At 43.2% G+C, this 24,222-nt stretch overlaps 1 protein-coding gene across 1 annotated transcript in view; it reads right to left on the bottom strand.

Moving 5' to 3' along the window:
• Ankdd1b (ankyrin repeat and death domain containing 1B) overlaps nucleotides 1–24,222 on the bottom strand; it is a 62,582-nt gene that overhangs the window by 30,115 nt on the left and 8,245 nt on the right. Inside the window, exons 3-8 of the mRNA XM_041663705.1 lie at nucleotides 23,961–24,059; nucleotides 16,606–16,704; nucleotides 16,379–16,483; nucleotides 2,749–2,847; nucleotides 1,464–1,562; nucleotides 88–186 (exon numbers count right to left, since the gene is read on the bottom strand). Coding sequence (XP_041519639.1) covers nucleotides 88–186; nucleotides 1,464–1,562; nucleotides 2,749–2,847; nucleotides 16,379–16,483; nucleotides 16,606–16,704; nucleotides 23,961–24,059 — 600 coding nt within the window. The remainder of the gene's footprint in view (nucleotides 1–87; nucleotides 187–1,463; nucleotides 1,563–2,748; nucleotides 2,848–16,378; nucleotides 16,484–16,605; nucleotides 16,705–23,960; nucleotides 24,060–24,222) is intronic.

The following is a 24,222-nucleotide window of genomic DNA, read 5'->3' as shown; positions in this document are numbered from 1 at the left end:
GTAAACCATCAATTAAGGACCAGAGTTCCAAAGAATATTCTAAGCCATCCTCCCACCACACGGCTGATCACAACCGAAGTTGCATACTTTGTTTGGAATGTTGACATCACTTCCTCCTGCCAAGAGCACTCGACTGCATTCTTCATGGCCTCCTTCAACAGCCAACATGAATGGAGTTTCTCCATTCTGACACAAAGAAAAAGAAGTTAAAATTAATTTCCCCTTGGCATGCGATAAAAGTACTTTGAGAAAGAGCACGCTTCCAATATCTTTTATGTATGATTCTTTTGCTGTTGTTAGTATATATGTGCCAACATATACTACCAAGACCATACACTTGGTACAGTCAAATCATATGATAATCCTAGAAGGGCAGGCTTCATTTTATACTCATTTTATAGGCAAGGAAATCAAACAGCTGGTGATCAGAGCTTCCATCATCTACCTGTTCTAGCCTACTCAGTCCAGCTATTTTCAATTTCTGTCTTGCTGACCTGGTCAGTCCCAGGACACACCATGTCTTTTATGGACATGCATGTGTGCACATGTACACACACACCCCAGGAAAACAACAACGACAACAACAAAGAAGCCAACTCTTTCTGCCAAAGACCACTGGAATGGCAAAACAGAGATGACATGTTACCTCCTATGTGAAGGCTGTGGTTTCTGAAATTGATTCTCATGGCATATTGTGTATACAGTTATAATTATATGTTTTCCCCACGATTTTATTGTCCTGTAGGTCCCCAGTGTAAAAATACATACTTATTCTGAAAACAAATGACTTCTTTCTCTTCCTCTTCTTATCATCATCATTATTGGAAACATTTGTTTTCATTCAATATATTCTGATCATGGGTTCTCTTCCCTCAATTCCTTCCAGGTCCCCCCACCAATCTCCCCACTCACCCAACTCCAGGCCCTTTCTTTCTCTCTTTCTCTTTAGAAAACAATTGGGCAAACAAACAAACAAACAAAACAGAATAAACATACATGCACAAGAAACACACAAACAAAACCCATAAAACTACAAAATCCAAAATCATAATAGACATGCAAAAACCAAACAGACAAAAAATATCCAAACAAAGCACTAGGAGACAAAAAGTCTACAAAAACACCATCGATTCATTTTGTGTTGGCATCTACTGCTGGGCATAGAGCCTCTGTGAGTGCGGATTGTGAGATTCCAGTGAGATTCCATTGGAGGAAACTAGTTTTCCTTTGCAGGCAGTTAATTGCAGACAGCTCCTTAGAGCTGAAAACTTGCGTCGGCTTTGCCCATCAGTGTTGGGACCTCACTGGGCTTGAACCTGTGCAGGCTCTGTGCCTGCAGCCACCGTCTCTGCCGTCTCTGGTGACCTCCCTCGAGGTAAATTCAAATGGCTTTCGAGAGAATTAGCAGTTTCCCCAGTGGAGGGCACCTGAAGAAAACAGCAGGACCCTGCATGTCCACCTACCTCGTTGGTCTCATTTACGTCCGGCCACTGAGTTAGTAGCACCTGCACCGCTGGGCTGTGGCCATGCATGGCAGCCAGGTGCAAGGCAGTGTTCCCCTCCTGAAACAGAAATTCATTCCTGGTGAAATTGCTTGTGCAGGAACACCCATTCCAACACCAGGCTACAGGGTGATTCCTGGAAACTTTTTCTTTGGTTAAAGCAGAATATAGACATTATCCAGTTTTAAGTAAGGCTTAGCAATTTTTAAGTTTTAAATGAAAATCCTTGGCTATTTAATACAGTAGGAGAAAAAAATCATTCTTGCTTAAATTTGGTACTTAAAAAAAAAGAATAAAGAACAACAAAAATAATTGATCTTAGCCTATGTTAGGGTACCCTGATAAAATCAACGTGAGCAGTAATCTTAGTAACACATATCAAAAGATATATGGTACAAAATTCCTAGACTTTTAATTTCTCGTCTGGGAATTTATCTTAAGGAATCATCAAAGATGTCCATGCTGATGGCTACCATGTGATTTTTCCCTTCACAAGTAATGTGGGGCCAAGTCCAGAGCAGTCCCCAAGGAAGGACAGGAGAAGGATGGGACTCCCAGGAGTGGGTCCTTCGTTTATGAAACAATGCCTCACAAGCAACTTGGAGGCCAAGTTCATCAAACTTCTGATTTAGAAGAGCCAAACTCAACATGAAGTAGAAAAATCCATGAAGTAAACTAACTCCAAAACACTTATGGATGGGTGTTGGTGGTGGTGCACACCTTTAATTCCAGTACTCGGGAGGCAGAGGCAGGCAGATCTCTGTGAGTTCAAAGCCAGCTTGGTTTGCAGTGTGAGTTCCAGAATAGTCAGGTCTACACAGTAAAACCCTGTCTTGAAAAATTTTTTAAAATGTGTATGGAGCAAAAACTATCAATCATAGCCAGGCCTGATGGCACATGCCTTTAACCTCAGCATTCAGGAGGCAGAAGCCAGTGGATTTCTGTAAATTCTTGATATGTAGCCTGGCCTACATATTAAACTCCAGGACAGCCAGGATTACATAAGAGATCAATCTCAAAAACAACAACAACAGCAAACACCTACCAATTATAACACCCTACAGCAAAGGTGGATGGATTTTATCTGCTAAATCCATGATTCACTCAGCAGTAACAATTTAAGAACTCTACTGTAGACCAGAAAAGAACAGTCATGCAATCTGCACACTGATTCTTAATCCCCACACCAATTGTTACTGCTCTTTGTTCTCAGTTAAACAACAACAAACCGCTAAATCCAACTCACGTTGTCCTTTTCTGAAGTCTGCAGATGAAGGAAAATAAGCTTTTCAATCATTTCAACATGGCCCCTCTCAGCTGCCAGAAGAAATGGTTTTCTTCCTCTCTGAAACAATCACAAATTCTACATTTATTTCACATTCAGCAAACAATTGGAGTAACTGGCAAGGAGTGGGTAGCATCTGAAAGGTAAAGAGGCAGCTAAGATGGTGCTTTGTGGACATATATCAGTTCTAGGCCCTTCTCATGGGAAGGCAATGATAATTCCTCTAAAGTGAAGCCAGTTCCAGTTCTGGGTTGTCATCGTTGTCATCAGAACTGTGGGAACCCCAAAACAACAGCGAGTCTATTCCATGGTAACGAGAGAAGCGCTCAGAAGAGGTTCTCTGAAGTCCCAGAGAAGGACTGTAGCCCAGCCTAGTGATCAGATGCCAGTTCAAATGAGCAAGAATTCCTGACGGCATCAACCATTCTCCCGCTCAGCTACCTCCTGAGACATGAGCTAGTGCCAGATCCTGCTGGAAGCTCCTCAGCAGCATCCTAAATCTTCCTGATAAAAACACACAAGACAGAAATTCTTTAGCATTTAACACACGTGAAGCTCATTCAGATCCAACATTTAATCAGATACAACTGCATTTTGTTTTGTTTTTAAAGATGTATTTATTTTTATTTAATGTGTACACGTAGACATAATGTGTATGTATGTGTATCGTGTGCATGCACGATCCCCTCAGAGGCCAGAAGAGAACGCTGGGTCAATAAGGGAGGACACTCCCATCAGAGTTGGGGTACAGGACACATCCTGACACCAAATTCTCAGCACCAAGGAGGTTTATTACCCGGGAGGGATGGGGAGAGGTGGAGGAGCCACAAAGACACACAGGAAGCAGCAGCAAGCATTTTTTTTTTCTGGAGTAGGGTTTTAAGGGGGAGTCTGTGCTAGGTAGGGTGAGTTGGTAACCTGATCGAACATGTTAGCCAAATAATTGATTGTTGGACCTTTGTGTTCTGTCTCAGTAATAAGTCTATGGTCAAATAAGAGAATGGACCTCAGGGGCTAGCTTTAGGAATGTAATCTAATGGTTTTTAGCAAGGGGGAAAGAGCGAAACTTGTGTGCACCTTGTCTGCCAAGCTCGGGCCTAGAGCCCTTCAGGGTCACCTGGAACTGGAGCTAAAAACCATTGTGAGCCTCCATGTTGGGACTAAGAATTGAATATGAGTCCTCCGAAAGAACAGTAAGTGCTCTTAACCACTGAACCTTCTTTCCAACCTCCCCTCCCCGCTCAATCCAATTTGAGGCCATACTCACAGGCTGTTATATCCCTAGGAATCAGCCAGAAAACTCTTGAGTGTGGGCCTGTTTGAAATGGAAAGGAAAACCAAAGCGCTGACATCCAGAAACTCCAGTGAAGAGAAGTGTTTGTAGCTGGTTCCTCAACTATAGAATTCTTTTTTTTTTTTAATTGAGAAAAGGAAAAAAAAAAAAGTTTCCCACTCCTCCCAGCCTCTCATTTCCCTCCCCCTCCTCCCACCCTTCTCCCCCTCCCCCAACTCCTCTCCCCATCCCTCTCCAGTCCAAAGAGCAGTCAGGGTTCCCTGCCCTGTGGAAAGTCCAAGGTCCTCCCCCCTCCATCCATGTCTAGGAAGGTGAACATCCAAACTGGCTAGGCTCCCACAAAGCCAGAACATGTAGCAGGATCAAAACCCCATGCCATTGTCCTTGGCTTCTCATCAGCCCTCATTGTTCGCCATGTTCAGAGAGTCCAGTTTTATCCCATGCTTTTTCAGTCATAGTCCAGCTGGCCTTGGTGAGCTCCCAATAGATCAGCCCCACTGTCTCAGTGGGTGGGTGCACCCCTCGTGGTCCTGACTTCCTTGCTCATGTTCTCCTTCCTGCTCCTCATTGGGACCTTGGGAGCTCAGTCCAGTGCTCCAGTGTGGGTCTCTGTCTCTATCTCCATCCATCACCAGATGAAAGTTCTATGGTGATATGCAAGATATTCGTCAGTATTGCTATAGGATAGGGTCATTTCAGGTTCCCTATCCTCCTCTGCCCAAGGAACTAACTGGGGACATCGCCTTGGGCTCCTGGGAGCCACTCTAGGTTCAAGTCTCTTGCCAGCCCTAAGGTGGCCCCCTTAACTAAGAATTGTGCTTCCCTGCTCCCCTATCCAGCCTTCCTTTATCCCAATCATCCTGTTTCCCCAAGTTCCCCCCATCCTCCCCTTCTCACTTTTCTCTCCCCATCTCCCCTTACCCTCAACCCACCCCACCCCCAAGATCCCACTTTCCTCCCCGGCAATTTTGTCTACCTCCCATAGGCAAGAGGATAACTATATGTTTTTCCTTGGGTTCACCTTCTTACTTAGCTTCTTTAGGTTCACCAATTGTAGACTCTGTGACCCTTATTTATGGCTAGAAACAATATGAGTGAGTACATCCCATGTTCATCTTTTTGGGTCTGGGTTACCTCACTCAGGATAGTGTTTTCTATTTCCATCCATTTGCATGCAAAATTTGAGAAGTCATTGTTTTTTACCGCAGCATAGTACTCTACTGTGTATATATTCCACACTTTCGTCATCCATTCTTCCATTGAAGGACATCCAGGTTGTTTCCAGGATCTGACTATTACAAATAATACTGCTATGAACATAGTTGAACAAATGCTTTTGTCATATGATCAGGCATCTCTTGGGTATATTCCCAAGAGTGGTATGGCTGGGTCCAGGGGTAGGTTGATCCCGAATTTCCTGAGAAACCAAAACACTGATTTCCAAAGTGGTTGCACAAGATTGCATTCCCACCAGCAATGGATGAGGGTACCCCTTTCTCCACAGCCTCTCCAGCAAAGGCTATCATTGGTGTTTTTGATTTTAGCCATTCTGACAGGTGTAAGATGATATCTCAAAGTTGTTTTGATTTGCATTTCCCTGATTGCTAAGAAGGTTGAGCATGACCTTAAGTGTCTTTTAGCCATTTGAACTTCTTCTGTTGAGAATTCTCTGTTCAGTTCAGTGCCCCATTTTTTAATTGGGTTAATTAGCATTTTAAAGTCTAGTTTCTTGAGTTCTCTATATATTTTGGAGATCAGACCTTTGTCTGTTGCGGGGTTGGTGAAGATCTTCTCCCAGTCAGTAGGTTGCCTTTTTGTCTTAGTGACAGTGTCCTTTGCTTTACAGAAGCTTCTCAGTTTTAGTAGGTCCCATTTATTCAATGTTGCCCCTAATGTCTGTGCTGTTGGGGCTACACATAGGAAGCGATCTCCTGTGCCCATCTGTTGTAGGGTACTTCCCACTTTCTCTTCTATCAGGTTCAGTGTGTTCGGACTGATATTGAGGTCTTTAATCCATTTGAACTTGAGTTTTGTGCATGGTGATAGATATGGGTCTATTTTCATTCTTCTACAGGTTGACATCCAGTTGTGCCAGCACCATTTGTTGAAGATGCTTTCTTTCTTCCATTGTATACTTTTAGCTCCTTTATCGAAAATGAGGTGCTCATAGGTTTGTGGGTTAAAATCCGGGTCTTCTATTCGATTCCATTGGTCGACTTCTCTGTTTTTATGCCAGTACCACACTGTTTTCATTACTGTAGCTCTGTAATAGAGTTTGAAGTCAGGGATGGTAATGCCTCCAGAAGATCCTTTATTGTATAGGATTGTTTTGGTTATCCTGGGTTTTTTGTTTTTCCATATAAAGTTGATTATTGTCCTCTCAAGATCTATGAAGAATTTTGATGGGACCTTGATGGGGATTGCATTGAATCTATAGATTGCTTTTGGTAGAATTGCCATTTTTACTATGTTGATCCTCTCAATCCAAGAGCAGGGGAGGTCCTTCCATTTTCTGGTATCCTCTTCAATTTCTTTCTTCAATTCCTTAAAGTTCTTGTCAAATAGATCTTTTACTTCCTTGGTTAGAGTTACCCCAAGATATTTTATGCTGTTTGTGGCTATCGTGAAAGGTGAAGCTTCTCTGATTTCCCTCTCTGCTTCCATATCCTTTGTGTATAAGAGGGCGACCGATTTTTTGCAGTTGATCTTGTATCCTGCCACATTACTAAAGCTGTTTATCAGCTGTAAAAGTTCTTTGGTGGAGTTTTGGGGGTCGCTTATGTACACTCTCATATCATCAGCAAATAACGAAAGTTTAACTTCTTCCTTTCCAATTCGAATCCCCTTGATCCCATTATGTTGTCTTATTGCTATTGCTAGAACTTCAAGCACTATATTGAAGAGGTATGGCGAGAGTGGACAGCCTTGTCGTGTTCCTGAGTTTAGTGGGATGGCTTTGAGTTTCTGTCCGTTTAATTTGATGTTAGCTGTCGACTTGCTGTATATAGCTTTTATTATATTTAGGTATGACCCTTGTATCCCTAATCTCTCCAATAGAATTCTTAAATAATGGTAATTTCTCCAAGTTTTCCTGTTGGTAACGGAGACTGCCTTTGCAATACCCAAATGTCATGAAGAAAAAGGAAAAGATGCACAAAGACTGAATTTTTAAACTTGAGCTATTTTTAAAAAAGAAAAAGGAAGCTGAATGACAAAACAGCGATGAATCTTCTTCAACTGAAAAGGAGGAAAATTCAGCACGGCTTAGTGTGTTAACTGAGAGCTTACCAAGATGCCTTTAATGTAAAGAGGGCGCAACAATCTATAAATAGGGCTCTGAATCTGCCAACTAATCACTTGCTAGCTATGTTTAACAAAAAGATCATGCCACTCTTTGCTTATAAGGGAGGAAAAAGGAAGAGGAAGTGGCTAAAATAGCCCAGTGCCTATTGGACAAATTGGAGAACATCTGCTAAGATCAGCTGTGTGGAGATCTGGCTCCATGAATGTGCAGAAGCCAGAGAAACAAACCAGCACCAAGAAGTTCATGCAGTTCACTGTTCTTAGGCTACACATATTGTCAATGAGAGCCTCCATCTTCAGTTCTTCAATGTCTGAGGCTTCCCTGCCCTCCTTATTCCCAGGAAGTCACCAGAGGGTAAAGGGAAGGAACAGACAGGTTAGAGCCACAGTCTCCTGCCTACAAGTCGGGCTATGGTTGAAGGATAAAATCTAGTCCATTTGAAAATTACAGATGGATAGTTACTGTATGTGATTTAACACAAGTATCCTCAAAGGACAACAGCAGACGAAAAATCATATAAACAGCTCGTGGTGATTCATCTTATTTATCAACTTGATTGGATTATGAGCCGGCTAGGACTAGGACGTTAGTAAAGCACCCCCAGGCATGTCTGGGAGGGCGTCTCCAGGCAGGACTTGAGGCTTTGACCTAATGAATGTTCCACTGATGGACTCACATTTTGAATAGATTATTGGGGGTGACAGAACTGTGGAAGATGGGCCTGGTTGAGGGATGTCGGGTCACTGAGGACCTGTTCTGGGGCCTGTCCTGTGCTCGCTCTGTCTTACTGTGCTCAGCTCTGCTTCCTGGCCACCAGGGTGGGAGCTGCTGTGCTCTGCCACACGCTTCCTGCCATGACAAATAAAATCTCTGTAATACTGAGCAATGATGCGTCTGTCCTCGGAACTGTTCTCTTGGGTATGTGTGCCCTAGGGAGAGCAAGCCCGAGTAACATCTAAATCATGAAATGGGAACAACAGGCACTGCTTGTATACCAGATGAACACAAGAGACACCATGGCCACGACAACTCTTATAAAAGAAAGCATTTAATTGGGGATGGCTTACAGTTCTAGAGGCTTTGCCATCATGGCTGGACAAAGGCAGACCTGACCTGGTGCTAGAGAGGAGCTGCAGGTTCCACATCCGGATAGGCAGGCAGCGGGAAGAGCCAGACACTGGGCCTGGCTTGAGTATTTGGAGCCCCAAAGCCCACTGCCAGGGGCCATGCCAGGAGAGCAGCAGGTGGCAATTGACTTCAGGGGATCAGCCCACTCACATGCAAGGTACTGATGGGTGAATCTTGGATGGACAAGACCCCAGAGCCTCGACCTCGGGATGGCTCTTGCTGTTGCCGTGTCTTTACATGTTTATCACTGCTCTTTTTCTCTGGTATCTGGCATGGGTGTAGGGAGATCTCCACTGCCTTTAATGTGTGATGATTATCTCATGAAAATATCCCTTTCTATTGGACATTTTTACTGGTGGATTATTATGAAGATGAATTCCTCCTAAAATGTACTGTTTAACTGAAGCAATGGTTTTATATAATATAATGTTAGTTTAAATAGAATTTTGATGATTGAGAGTCTTTAGTAAATACAGTAAGGAATTGCAATAGAGGTAAGCTTAGTGGAGAAACTAACATAGGTAAAAGCAAGGTATGGTGTTGCCCCTCGCCCTAATAAAACAGGGGCTGCAGAGGATAGAAAAGAAGTGCAAGAAAATTCACACAGCTAGTTTCTCCTGAAAAGCCATATAGACTGTGGCTTAGGTTAATAAGTAAAACAACTGAGTCCCCAAAACTAAGAGTACTCAAGATTAAAAGAATCTTGGGAGATGTGGCCACAGGTTTCGGTGTGCATCATAGCTGAAACAAAGCTTTAAATATGTCTTAAGGGTAGATTAAGATGTTTTTGCTAATGGCTTCAAGTTGAAAAACCTGGAAAAGGTTAGAAACACACATAGCTGAGTGAGGGACTTGTTAAGGTCAGGGAACAAGAACAAAGCAGGCTTAGAGTGGTATGGGATTTGTATTTTAATAAAGAAAGCTTGCCTGCAGTGCAGGATGTAAAACCACCACACTAGTCAGCAATACAGGTCAGGTAGTGGTGGCACATACCTTTAATCCCAGCACTAGAGAGGAATATTAGACAGGAGGAGACAGCTCTCAGTCTCAATCTGAGGATTCGTGGAGGCAGGAGCATCCATTTCAGTCTGAGGTAAATATAAGAGCCAGTGGCTGGCTGCTTTGCTTTTCTGATCTTCAGGCAAGCTTTATTTATTAAAACACAAATACTATACATCTATGTATCCCAATTATAATTAGCAGGATTGCCTTTTGTGATTGGTTGGTAATCAAAATGATGATTAATTCCTAGCATCCATTTCTGCCTTCAGCTTCCTCATTAAAAAAAAAAAAAAACAGAAAAAAAAAACTGTTGACAAATGGGTATGCACCCTGAGGATTTAAAGCAGATAGTTTTAAAGACTGATAGTTTTTGAATAATAAAAGTTTAGGTTTATGATTCTTTTAAGATTCCTTATTAGATTACCTTTTCAGATAAATAATAAAGTGATTGATTCTTTCTTTGTAATGACAAAATATAGCTGCCAGTAAGAGAACTAACTGAGAAAAATACCTTGTTGGCTTACACTCTGTTCATCTATAACAAGTTGCTTGGGTATGAATATATGTGGGTTCTTGGAATAATTTGTTTTTCATCTATAATACATAAGATGTTTAATCGCATAAGGGAAATGAGAAACATGTTTTACTTGCATTCATTGCATCATCCACTTGAAAAATAGAATATAACCACATTATAATTTTTATACAATTGAAAGATTCTGCTGGGATGTATAAGCTATAAAGGAATAAATAAAGTTAGAAGACAGACATCAAGAGAAATAGGATGGATACATCTAAATAGAGTTAAGGAAAGAAATAAAGAACAGAGACTTAAGTTTTACTCCCTCAGATAGAAAAGTCAAGCTGAGCGATGTCTGTTGACTCCAATGGCTCCCCCTCAACCCCTGAGCTGCCAGATTACAGTCCTCATGGGAGCAGTAGCCCACCCCCAGTGACACACTTCTTCCAACAAGGCCACACCTCCTACTGGCCACTCCCTGGTGACCAAGCATTCAAGTGCATGAGCCTACGGGGCCGTTCGTATTCAAACCACCACATATACCATACATCCACATAATCCATGTATTCATTGATTTTACTGAGTATGCATATATGCAGATATTGTGCTATCAATAGAGTAGCCAAGAGGACCAGTAGAGAGGGCTCCTTCTGAGTAGAGAGGCACAGAGGAACATATTCAAATCGAAAGGCATCAAGAGCTGGTGACAGTGTGGAGTACCACTTAGCATGACTGTGTGTGGGCAGGGAAGGAAACAGCAAGAGGAGACAGAAAGCTGCCTATGAAGGTGGCTGTCCTAGGAGATTAAAAACACCTTTTACCCAATCTCTGCCCATAATCTTTTCCTCAGGAACATGGCCCTTAGCCCATGTTGATACAACCTTTAACTCTATGTCTCCCATTATGTTCACCAAGGACTACCTGCCCGAGTTGGCCACACATCACAGCAGGCCAGTCAGGGTTAGCCATGGGTTTTTGCCCCTGACACAGTCTATATTTAGTCTAAAGTCCTCAGCTGAGATGTCGTCAGCCCTCCTTGTCACTTGATAAGTAGACTGTGAATATGAATGAAGCCAGAACAAGGGAAAATAGAACCGAAAATAAAAAGAGATGGAGGGTTGATACCAGTACTTGGGAGTCCTGGATCCACACATAACTGAAGCCACTAGTATCTGCACGTGACAAATAAATCCCCCTCTTTAAAAAGTACTGTCATAGATATTTGGTGGAATTTTTTTTAACAAGGAAAGGTTTATTTTGGCTCATGGGGACAGAAGTTTCAGTCCACCATTGACTAGCTCTGTGGCCTTTGGACTCTCACAAGACAGAAGCATCAGGGAAGATGTGTATGATATGGGCAAGACACCTGTGGCAATCCCGTAAAGGCCAGGAAGGATTCAGAACCAAGACGTACCCTTCAAAGGAACACCCCAACCGACCCACTTCCCCTAAGTAATCCCCACTTCCCACAGTCCCACCATCTCCCAACAGTCTATTCAAACTCTGATCCAGAGTCAACAGATTAAATCATGGAACAAGCCAAAATCTTCACCGTCTAACCTTTCCTAGACATGCTGTCTCAGGCAGGACCAGATGTGTACCTGCCTGCTTGCCTAGGCATCTCTGTATCTAATCAGGTTGACAATGAAGGTTGTAATTCCCAGTGCCTTTGGTTAGTGGCCTTTATTTGTCCAGTGCTGGAGACTGAACCCAGGGCCTCATGCACGTTAGAAAAGTCTCTACCAACAAGAACTTTATCCCCAGGCCCAGGGGTTTCTTTAAAGCAACTGATCCAATATCTTACAACTATGCAATTGGCCTCAATGCCCATTAGGGGATCTTCTTAGGTTCCTGGCCCATAACGTTATCATGGGTCACATTTGGCACTGGTCCACTTAGATACAGGAACCCCAGCTTGCCACTATATATTATTGCCTTTCTATATTACACCATTTATTGCGTGCAGCACTGCCACATGCTAGGCTTCGCCTGATTTTCTCCTGCAGTGGGAAATGATCAGATAACTCATGTTATATGGTCGAGGTGATTGGCTCAGAATTGAGCACGTGGTTCAATTAGAACCAAACAGAATTGCTTGTGACACTCATATATGAACTTTGACAGGAAAGAGCTCTTGTCATTGGATCAAAATTCGTATGACTATAAACCGGAAACTGTGAACAGACCTCCTCCCACCATGCATAGGGAGGACGAGCACCAGTGAAGTGACAGTCAATGGTTACAGAAAGAAAAAAAATGCTGGACCCACCATGTCTGAAATCAGCAAGATACTCCCTCAAAGACCTCATTTATAAGTTAGCAAATCATCTTTGTTTTTAAGCACAGATTAAGATGGTTTTGTTACTTATAACAGAAAGAATTCTAATATATATTTAACAGTTTGGGGTCTATAATTCTAACATATGTATATATTATATGAAATATATGTATAAATTTGTTTTTTTTTTTCATTACTACAATACCAAAGGCAGGCTACGTTATAAAGTTAAAGAAGTTTGTTTGGCTCATTGCTCTAGGGGGGTGAGGTTTAGGCCCGTATCTGGGAAAGGCCTTCTTGCTGGCTGAAAAGTTGCAAGAGTCACAAAGCAAGAGAGAGAGGGAGTGTGTCTCTTCCTCTCATTATAAAGTCATCAGGTTTCAATCACAAGTTTCCATCCTGGTGATCGCTTCTAATCCTGACCCTTTCCCAGAGGTCCCACCTCCCAGGACCAGGGTTGGCTTAATGTCCTTACCATAAGACTCTGGGGGTTAAACTCCTTGTAAGAGTTTGAAGCAACTAATCACCTGTAAGCCATGACAAGGGCGAATGTTTCTCTAAAAGGATTAGAGGTCTGTTCAGGTTTAAAATAACCTGTCCCTTTGTACCCTGAGTTGCTGCGAAGCTTTACATTTTTGTATCACTACACCAAGTGACAGAGGACCCACACCCAAAGAGAGCTTAAGAAAGACTATTATGACAGATGAAGTGTCTTGCTTTGCAAAAGAAGAGCTTAGTCTGTGAACTTTGGACGCCCTTTATAGATGTTACCAAGAAAGATAAATGGAAAAGCCAAGTTAGGCAGAATAGAGTGTTTAACATAATCTTGCTCTTTTAAATACTTCAAAGATGAAGCAATAGTAAGATGTAAATAATAGGATAGAAGTCTTTTTTTCTCGTCTAGGTACATAGGGCAAAAATATCAATAGTAATTTTAAAGCCATGTGTGTTTTTGAAAATAAAGTTTCATACCATGTTGTTCCTTTCTTTCTTTCTTTTTTCTTTTTTTTAAACAACACAACCCATCTGAATTATGTTCTAATGGGCTTCTAGCCAGTGCAGTCTCAAGGGATTCCCTATATTTGGAAGGCAGGAAAACTTCCCAGCCAGATCTAAGAAGAGGGTCTGAGCCCCAGCTTCACTCCAGGAGCAGATCCCCTTGCCTCCTGGCCCAGGATCCCGAGCCTTTATTTAACAAGAACAAACAGTGTCCAAGGTTCTTGTTCCTTTTTGTTTTTCCTTTGTTATATTTTTTAACCATCTATGTTTTAACGTGATGCGTTTAAACTTTTTTGCTTGTAAACAAGTTTGATGCATCAAAATGTTCCGTATTAAAATATTTTATATTTCAATAAGCAGGTACCCAAAGTCCCACCTGACCCATTCTTTATCATAGGGATCCTTGAGACACAGGTCCTTGTTTTTTTTGTGTATATCCATCCACACCTCACAACATTTCCCTTTATGGGAAGCAGAACACAACATAAGGAGAAAACAGAGTAATGAAACAGTCCAGGAAAGAACACAGGAAGGTCATATGTGCTCAGGGCTGGAGATGCAGCACACAGGCAGGGAGGTGGGGTTAGACACAGGCTGTGTTCTCTTTTCACAGTACAGTGATGGCTTTGGCTAAACGCCACCTCAGATGCATTTGGTCCATGCATCCATGCGTGAATAAAACTACTCAAAATCCAAAATATCCAGGGGGGAACAAAGCCTTCTTCTGCTGAACATGTAGCATTTTCTTTGTCATTCGACCCACTGCAGGCTTTAATAGACCACACAGCATTATCACTGAAACAGATATTAACAGCAATCTAGGGATGCTTTAGAAGGCTCAGGGGGCTCTGTGTAGGTTACATAAATACTAAACAATTTTATATGCAGACTTGAATTTTTGACTGTTTTAGCATCCAAGAGGAGTTCTAGAACCAATCCCTGTGGATACTGAGGGATGCCTGAATGAGAAAACAGATGTCTTCTCGATTCCCCTTACACTCTTTACTACTACCCCTCCCCTCAAAGACGCTGCATTTAACCTACGAGGCCTTCCAGCTCCGATTCTGTTAGGCCAGTAGATGTTCTCAACACACACAGCTGACAGACACATAACCAAACACATGTATGTTTTCAACCAATATTCAAATGGCCTTTGTAGCTTCCCTTCCACTCCCCCCACCCCAGTGTCGCTTCTTTAGTTTTGGTCACAGATAGAGGTTGACATATAGATTCAAAACATTTAGACCACTTAGCCTCAAACTCATGGCTTTAATCTCTCTCCTACAAATCCTACAGTGATTTGTTGGGTTGTGTGACTAGGGGACTGTCCAGATTTCCCAATGTCGGCGTGTCCTGAACTCCGTCCAAATTCTCTTAGGCCTGGTTTAAATTCGTTTTGTCTCAAAGATCTCTTCTGAGAAAAGCTTCTCTTGCCAGAGCTTAGAATTCCCTTTGAGCCAATGAGAAGGATTTCACTAACCCTGTTAGATGAACAGCTCTTTCTGATGAGAAGAGTCTGGGCAAGAGGGTGACACCGTGAGACAGAGTACTCCTTCTTGCACAATGGGTTTTGTGAAATCCCCAACCTTTATACAAACGGTGAGTCAATAGCCATCACTTCCTGATCCTAGCTCCAAACTGGCTTCTTTTTACCACTTCTTTTAAAAGCTATGGTAAAATAGTCATAACATAAAGTTTACCGCCCTAATCATTATTAAATGCATAGTTCAATGCCTAGGTCTGGTTGTTTATCATTTGGGCGAGAGGAGGGAGTATACGAGGCACAGAGATCAGAGGACTTGTGGGAGATGGTTCTCTACTTCCACCATGTGGGCTCCAAAAATCCGATTATTACCAGGCGTGGTGGCAAGTGCCTCTTTCCACACTGTGCTCTCCCCAACTCTGAACCAGGTACACTGATATCATTATGGAAGCATCACCACCGTGCATCTTCATAGCCCTTTCCGTCTTCCAGAATTCAAATTCTGCCTGTCCCAACCCTACTCCACCCCCGCCCTTAACAAGCTCTATTCCTACTGGACTTCTAAGACATTCTTTTCAACTATCTTAGAAAAAGAGAGTATCTTATTTGTCTGTTCCATTAATCCAGGTTCATTATAGAGATAAAAATCAACGTTGAGAGAGGTTCTCGCCACACACCCCAGTGAAGCCCCTGGGCTCATTCTCTTGGAGTCTCTGAACCTGCGTTATCCTAAGGCCTCTTGGTGGCTGCTTAGCTCTACCCAGCACTGAGCTCCTCAGTCTTTACCTCAGCTTATTGCCAGAGGAGGAGGAGGAAGTATAGCACAGGTCAATAGACTCGAAAAAGCAAGAATCCCAGAAGTAGGGAGAGCTGGGTGTGGTGGTGCACATCTGATTCCAGCGCTCTGGAGGCTGAGGCAGGAGGATCACAGGTTCAGGGGCAGGCTGGGCTATAGAGAAAGCTCCTACCTCGAAAAAATAAGTAAGAGGAAGAGATGGCTCTTAGTAAGCCTGCTTCTGTCCCTGACACCATCAGCCCTCCTCTCCTTCCTACACACCACTGTCTCACAAAATGAGTCAGGAGTCTGCTGTGTTCTGGGCCTTAGGTCTGTCCCTGAAAAAAATGCACATAAGTTGCTTTCCTCTGTGCCTAGCACATTAAGACACAGTCATGAGGTAAAATTGGTCTTCTTAATCTCAAGGCACCATGGCAAATACAGTAAGAGCGTTACAGCCCGTGACTGATTTCTGCATAACTTCGGGTCAAATATATCCAAAGAAGGTCAGGCACTGTAAAACAAAGCTCAAGCACACATTTTGAACACTAATAGCACACATTTTGAATACTAATGGAGGCGGATAGTGTCCAGCCCCCAGCTGGGAAGAGGGAGTGGCGGAGTCTGGCTTTCTCTGCTCTTCCTGTCCTCCCCACAGGCAGAAGCCTGGGCCACTGCCACCAGCAACACTTCCCTTCTGCTCTGTGGTCAGCCAGAGAGGCGAGGAACTGGCTACAGGGCCAAGCCTGCTCTCGCAGCCCCACCCAAGCAGGAAGAAGTAGAACTTTGAGGGAGTGTGCAGGCATACCTCATTGGGTTGGTTCAGGTCCTGCAGGTGCAAGTCTTGAATGAGGTAATCCACAATGTGCAAGTTATTGTTCTGAGCTGCGAAGTGGAGAGCATTCATTCCTTCCTGAAGAGAGCCAGGGTGAAGAAGTAAGGGCTTACTCACCTCAGAACCCCAGAACTCCTGCCCCAGCATCGGTGAGGTGAGCGCTCACGTCATCCCCCTCCCTGAGGGACCAGCACACCCACCTGGCTCTTGGCTCTCTGGTCTGCTCCAGCTTTAACTAGCATGAGCATGATCTCGAAGCTTCCAGACCAGGCTGCAAGGTGAATTACTGTCAAGCCGTGCTTCCCCAAGAAGAGAGAAGAGGAGAACCCATTAAGTAATGAACTACCACATTCTGTCTTGGGCAACAAAAGCCTAGGTGATCTTAGAGTCCTGGAAAAATAAGAAATAAGTAATTTAATATGCAACAGAAGTGATATTGTAATCCTATAGGGGTCATGTAAGTAATATAGACACACGTGGGTCTCCAGCTGACGGAAATAAAATGAAATGTTGCCCTACAGTGTACTAAAAATTAGAATACATACAATAGCACAAGCAACACAAACAAGGACTAGTTTTGAACTAGACTATAACGTGCACTCTCTTGATTTAGAATGATAAAAAGAAAAATAGAACATAAACATTAAACAAATGATGCTTTCAAAGCCTATCACTAGTAAAGATAAATAGATCGCCAATCTATGGAATCTTCTTACAAAGCATCATCAACAACAAAAGACAAACCATAGAAGAGCATGTGGGTAGACATGGTTTCCTAGAGCACTAGAAAAAATAAAAAGTGTCATGTCTAAACTAACTGGTAGTTCTACTTAAAATCAAAATATGCGCCAGGCAATGGTGGCACATGTGTTTAATCCCAGCACTCGGGAGGCACAGACAGATCTCTGTGAGTTCGAGACCAGCCTGGTTTACTCAAAGGTTAGTTGGAGAAACATTGTCTCAAAAAAACAAACAAACAAACAAACAAAAAAACCAAACCAAAACCAAACCAAACAATAAAGAAAGTAATGAGGTTTAAGATAGCTGAAAAGATGGTATACCTTGTGCATATGTGTGCATAAAATAGTCAGACTGAAAGATTCATTTCAGAACTTCATGACCTGTAGAAAGCTGTATGCCGAAATCTTTTTTCTTTCTTTTGTTTTTGTTTTTGTTTCTTGGAGACTGGATTTTTCTGTAGTGTTGGAACCTGTCCTGGAACTAGCTCTGTAAACCAGGCTAGCCTGGAACTCACAGAGATCCTCCTGCCTCTGCCTCCCGAGTGCTGGGATTAAAGGCGCGTGCCACCACTGCTTGGTCGTAGGCTGAATTCTTAAATCATGCACTGAACTTGCAGAGAGAAATGTGGAAGGAAACCACAGCAGCAGTTAACCCTGGCCGGTCTGGGAAAGAGGAGGGGAAGGGGGCTGTAGGCACACAACTCATGGGGTGGTCTTTAGGGGCAGTCAACAGCATCTCAGACTTGGCTCCTGTCCGCCACTGCCGGGTACTGTCGTGTTGCTCAGTTTAGTTAGGCTCAGCAGCAGCTTCGCATTCCAGACCATTTTGTTTTGCTTTGCTTTGTTTCTGAGACAGTCTCACTATAAGGAGCAGGCTGGCTTCAAGTGTGCCACACTCCTGCCTCAGCCTCCCAAATCCTGGGATCACAGATGCCCTCCAACCATGCCCAGCTGTCCTGTTCCTTATCGCTAAGGTCACACGTATTCTTTCCTGTTTCCTTTATCCCTTTCAAAAAAAAAAAAAAAAACCATGTCTTCTCAACAGCCTTCCCACAGAATCATCTATGCCTCAAATAATGGTTTTGATCTGGTACACAGGCTTTTTAGCTGAGCATAACCGAGTAAATAATGAAGAAATATGGGTGTGTAGACCTTTCCCATTAGTGATGTGGATAAGACCCGTTGGCATTGCTATGGCTGCTCCAGGCACTGGATTTGGAGAGTTTGGGTTAGGAGTGAACTAGCAAATCCCAGCTTATTACTGTGTAATTCTAAGTCAGTGCCTCTTGACGAGGGCCCAATTTGTTTCCAGGGGACACCTAGAAATATCTTGGGGTATTTCTGATAGTCATGACTCAGGTATGATATTGGTACCCAAAGGGCAAAGGCCAGGCATGTTGCTGAGCACGCCACAACACGCAAGGCTGCCACGCAAAAGGAATGCTGGTCCCAGACATCATGGTGTATTCCCAGTGTACGGTTCTGCAGGCTTCCTTTTAGGAGGAGCAATGGCCCATCATGATTAGTCGAGGTTCCCTGAGCAGCATGAGCCACGATTCTCCCTCTTCATTCAGGCTCCCTACTCTCTCTGCTCCATATTCAGTGTCTAAATCTGGCTGCAGATATTTGGGACAGGCTCAAATCACATAGTGACAAACCCTCTTTCCCCTAAGAGATCACTCCTAATTTTGAAGCGAACAGTCTTTATAAACTCCTAGCGCTGACTGCAAAATCTAAACTCTGGGAATCAAAGCAGCAAGCAACTTGGTTTCTGCAGCCACAAATTCCTACTAGAGCCATTGTTCCTCAGAGGCAATGAATCACAGTGTATAGACGAGCATCTCCCCAGAGCATCCTCCATGCCACAAAGTAGGCAAGCTGGAGCCTACGACATGGGTGACACTCACTGATAACCAGCCTGGTCCCCCAAACCAACCTGGTCATAGGTGAGGAACACCACAGAAAAGCAGGTATATCTCTGAGCTTTGTTTATGTCTGGGAGCTTTGTTCACCCTGAATTTAGACCCTCCTTTTATTTAGCTTGTCTCAAAGCTCATGGATGCCACCCACCTTCATCCTTAGTGGCCGAGGCAGGCATCTGCCCCTGAGTCTCAATGCCTTGAATGGTACTAGTCTATTATAGTATTTCCCTTTGCTTCCCAGTTTGACAGCAGGGTCCTTAAGACCAGGACTGTCTCGTGTCATACTCATTTTAAATATAATCATCTGGAATGTTTTCAAATCATGGATTTTGTTTGTTTGGGGTGTGTGTGTGTGTGTGTGTGTGTGTGTGTGTTTCATGTAGAGTCCGGAAATCTTCCTCAGTTGTCGTCCATCTTAGTTTTGCTATCTATCTATCCATCTATCTATCTATCTATCTATCTATCTATCTATCTATCTATCTACAGATTCTCACCATGCAGTTTTGTTATGTAGGGTAAACTTCCAGCTAAGGTAGAGCAAGTGTCCTTCCCTCTGTCTCTCCCACCAAAAGCCGCTAAACTCTCTGGACAAAATCCAGCTATCAGAGGACTCTAGAAAACGAATGGAAATAGGCAGATGGAGAGGGTTACCCAAACTGAGAGTGTTGATGTTTTCATTGTTTTCTTAGAGACTCAAAGGCAGTTCCCGTTCTAGAACTGGACCTGGACAAAAAGAGACAGGAGGAAGCCCCTGAGGAAGAGACGGTGACAGAATCCATGCCTCATTGCTCTCTTCTGTCCATGACAGCTTAGGGGACCTGAGATATGATGTGTGTGCAGGAGGGGTTAACTGTGGGCAAGAAGGAGCTCGCGCGTATACTCCTGACTGTGTCCTGAGCCATAACTGGACCGACTTCTAACCCTGTGACGAACAGTTTGGGAACTGAATTCTGGTGAAGACTATTGTCCAAGAATGACTCTGGGGACAGACCTGAGCTGCATTACAAAACTTTTGGAAACTGGAGGGATTTATAAAAAACCCAATCACCCTTGTGTGACAAAACCATCGCAAACCGTTTCTGCTCTGTACTAAAACCAACTCGAGATGGACCTCTGCCTTAATCTGTTTTAAGAGGCTGTAACAAACTGTAATAACAGCCTGGTAATTAATGATGAGAAAAAAATAGGCTTGGCTCATGACTCTGGAGGCTTAGCGGTCCAAGCTGAAGAGGCTTCCTTAGAGAACTACATCATAATATGGGGGGGTCACCTTATTAGGAACCCTCTCCTGAGAAAACAGCACTAATCTATTCATGAGGGCACTATGAACTATTCAGCTCTTAAAGGTCTCCTCACTCAGTGCAGCGGCCCCAGACATCTGCCACATCAATTACAGGGGACATGTTGAAACCATAGCAACACCAGAACTAAATGGAAACATAAGACTATAAAATATTTAGAAGAAAAATATGAAAAAAAATTGCCGTGATTGGGCAAACCATCCCTACGTATACGCAATATCAGTATCAGGACTCATTTTTAAAAAGAGGAATATTAAGCCAGGCATGATGACGTATGATTTTAATACCAGCACTCAAAAAGCAGAGGTAGGAGCATCTCTGGGTCAAGGCCTAGCCAGGTCTACATAGTGAATTCTAGGTTGGCTGGTGTCATATGATGAGGCCCTGTCTCAAAACAAAACAGACATCAAAATTTTTATTTCATCAAAATGAAAAACTTCTGCTCTGTGAACACTATAAAGACAGTCTGAAGATATGAGAATAATACAAAATATGCACCTAACATTGGATCTGTGCTCAGGGTTTATGATGAAATATCAAAACTTCACAATGAAAGAATAATTTAAAAGAAAATAAAAAAAATCAGACTCAGTGTTTAGAAATAGTCAAAAGATTTGGTTAGGGATACACATTGGTGGTAGAAGGTTCAGTTGATATGTGGAAAACCCTGATTCCCATCTCCAACACGCACGCACACACACACACACACACACACACACACACACACACACACACACATCTCAGCAGATGCCACTAAGGAAGAGACATAAACGATAACTAACAGGTAAAACGATATTTACCGTCACCCACTAGTGGAGAAGCACAGTTCAAACCACAGTGAGATGCCTACAATCTGAATAGAACTGAATGAGGAAACACCATCAACCGCAGGCGACCATGCCGTCCAAAGCAAAACTGACCTCTTGCATTGCTGGTGAGGATGAAAACAGCCCATACCGATCTACAGCTCACGTCCAGTTACACATATATGCCTGTGGCCCAACTGTCTCTTATACCAAAGAAAGGAAAAGCTACGCTTGCAAAAACATACAAGAATGTCCACAAGGCCTTACTTTGTGTTTGTCCATAAACACACACACGTGGAGGTTGAGGTGGATTATTGATATTTTCATGTATTGCTCTGACATTTTTTTAAACAGGTTTCTCGGTGACCTGGAGCTCACCATTTTGGGTATGTTGGAGGACAGGGAGGCACAGGACCCACCCATCTGTGTGACTCCTGCACCCGGCACTGTTGTTGGGGGTGTGTGCAGCCACGCCTGGCTTCTTGTGTGGGTGCTGGACATTAAAATTCAGGTTCCCATGATTGTGCAGTAGATACCATATCCACCGAGCCATCTCGCCAGCACCAGTAACTTTACTCACAATAACAAATGGAAAGCCAGCCTCACATCCTTCACGTGGTAAAGAGATAAACTAGGCTCCATCCATAAGCAAAATATTGTTGGGTTTAAAAGGGGAAAGGATGTGGGTGAACATCAGCAGAGCTTTGCTGAGTGAAAGAATCAGCCTCAAATGTCTTATGTCATTTGTCATCACTTAGGTGACGGTCTCAAGGTGTGGGACTGCAGAGACAACAGAAAAATTGGGGCGGTGCATCTGTTCTGCTTGTTAAGTTTCGTTAGTCTTAGTGTTTGGTTTTTGTTTGTTTATTTGGTTGTGTGTGTTTTTTCCTCTTTTTTTTTTTTTGATGGGGATGAACACAGAGAGAGCCTCATGCATCCTAAACACACTACCACTAAGCTACACCCCAAGGCCCTACTCAGCATTTTTAAAGTAGTGGTGGTTATATAAAACTGCATACCTGTCAAAAATCAGTACTGTACTTTAAGAAGAAAGCTGATTGGGCAATATGTTGGGATTAAAGTAAAACACAAAGATATTGTACGGCATTTCCAATGACAAAATATAAATATATCTGGATAATCATGTCTCTTGCCAATTTAACTTTTACAGGCTAACTAATAGGCAAAATAACCAAACCAGAATTTACACACCTAAAAAAACATGCCCTTTAAATGCCACAGTCATGATAAGAATGTGGCAGGCCAGTAAAACCAGCTATTTGGATGTGTGAGATTGTAAATTCAAGGACTGCCTGGATTACACAGAGAGTTTAAGGCCAGTATGAGATACTTAATGGTATCTTGTCTCAAAATGAAGTTGCTTTGGTTTTTTGTTTTGGTTTTGTTGTTTAGTTTTTTAGGTTGGGACTGCTCAGTGATGCATGCTTACTTAACATACGCAAAGTCCTGGGATCAGCCATCAGCCATGCCCCTGCACCTCAAGACCATGGCTGTGATACAATTAATCACACTCAGAGAGTGAGTGGGCAGCCGGTGGTAATTTTTATCTCTGGGTTATTACATAACAATTTACTGGCTCACCAGTGCCATGGCAATAATTGAGAGAGCTCCGCGCCTCACTGGTGACACAAAGGAAAACCCCAGCGCTATCAAACCTTCATGTTCTCTAGGATTACCAGCGAAGCCTGCGAGATGACTAACAGGTGTGAACAGAAGCCTTTTACTATCCAAATATTTGCTCCCAGGCCCTGGGAGAGGTGAAGAGAAAACAGTGCTGAACCTGCCCTCCCAGGATGTACAGACTAGAGAGAACACAAAGACTCTGAGTGTTTCTAGGTGGAGTAAAGTTGAGAACCATGGACTAGGGTCCCACAGCAGAAGAGGTGACCAGTTCCTGACTTCCACATGTGTGCCAGGGCACACACATGTCTGCACTCACCCACCACACATGCATGCCCATTATAAATAAAAGTAATAAAAAAAGAGCCACAACCTGTTATGAACTCAAGAGTTTTATAACAAGCAGAGCTGCCATTGTCTTCTGCCACAGAGATGAGAAGCATGATCTGGGGGCTTTCTGGCTAGCTTCCTTGTGCCAAGAAGTACTAAAGAGAGGTGGGAAAGTGGATGAAAAATCCTTGAGGTGGGTTTTGCTCTCTTGACAGACAGACAGAAGCTGGCTTGTGGCTAACAGCGTAGTCTCTGAAACCAGAAAAGTTCAGTTCAAACCTCCCTCCCGTCCTTCCAAAATGTAACTTTGAGAGACGGGATCTATAACCTCTCTATATCCAAGTCTCCTTATCTGTAAATTGAGTATATTCTACTAATATTTTCCATAGGATTAGAAGGGAAATGGCATTAAATACCCACCCTGATACCTGTGCCTGGCACAGAACATGCATTTGATAAATTTATTTAGGATCAGAGTCCACAGGGCAAAGTCAACATGTAAAGTCCCTGGAGCTAATTCTCATCTGTCTGTCATGAATCTGACTGCAGTGTGGACAATCATACTACTTTTGCAGGTGAGAGCTAGGGTCCTAAGGTTGATACGGGAAAATGAGTAAAATCCCAAGTCTTAATGGGTGAACAGTTTAGTTACCAAGTACAGAGAGCACACAGCGTGTGTCTTCTCTTAAGAGGCCATTCTGGTAATGCGGCCTGCCGATGGAAGTGTGCCCACGAGAGGAAGACGTCTGCAGTTGTCAATTTTCCTGAGCGCAGGCTGTGTGCCAGTTCAGTCTACGCACTGGAGGTGAGCTTACCTTGTCGGCAACATCAACCCGGGCTTTGTGACTCAGTAAGAAATCCACCGCCGATAAATTACTCCTCGCCACCGCAAAGTGCAGGGCCGTGCGGTTCATCTGAGGAAACAGAATTTGTGTCTTTGGCTATCTGGTCATCACTTAACCCTCTTAGCACCCCTGTCTCCTTCGGCCGTTTTGTTTTTCACTTTGTTTATGAGGCCGAGTCTGGCAGTGTCACCCAGGCTGGCCTCTAACTTGTGATCCTCCTGTGCCCGCCTCC

Source organism: Microtus oregoni, unplaced genomic scaffold (genome assembly GCF_018167655.1).
Source record: "Microtus oregoni isolate MIOR12 unplaced genomic scaffold, Mior012 000014F_ref0000157, whole genome shotgun sequence".
In the NCBI taxonomy this organism is placed as follows: Eukaryota; Metazoa; Chordata; class Mammalia; order Rodentia; family Cricetidae; genus Microtus; species Microtus oregoni.
The sequence above is the reverse complement of the archived record's forward strand: the minus strand, read 5'-3'. Positions and strand labels throughout refer to the sequence as shown.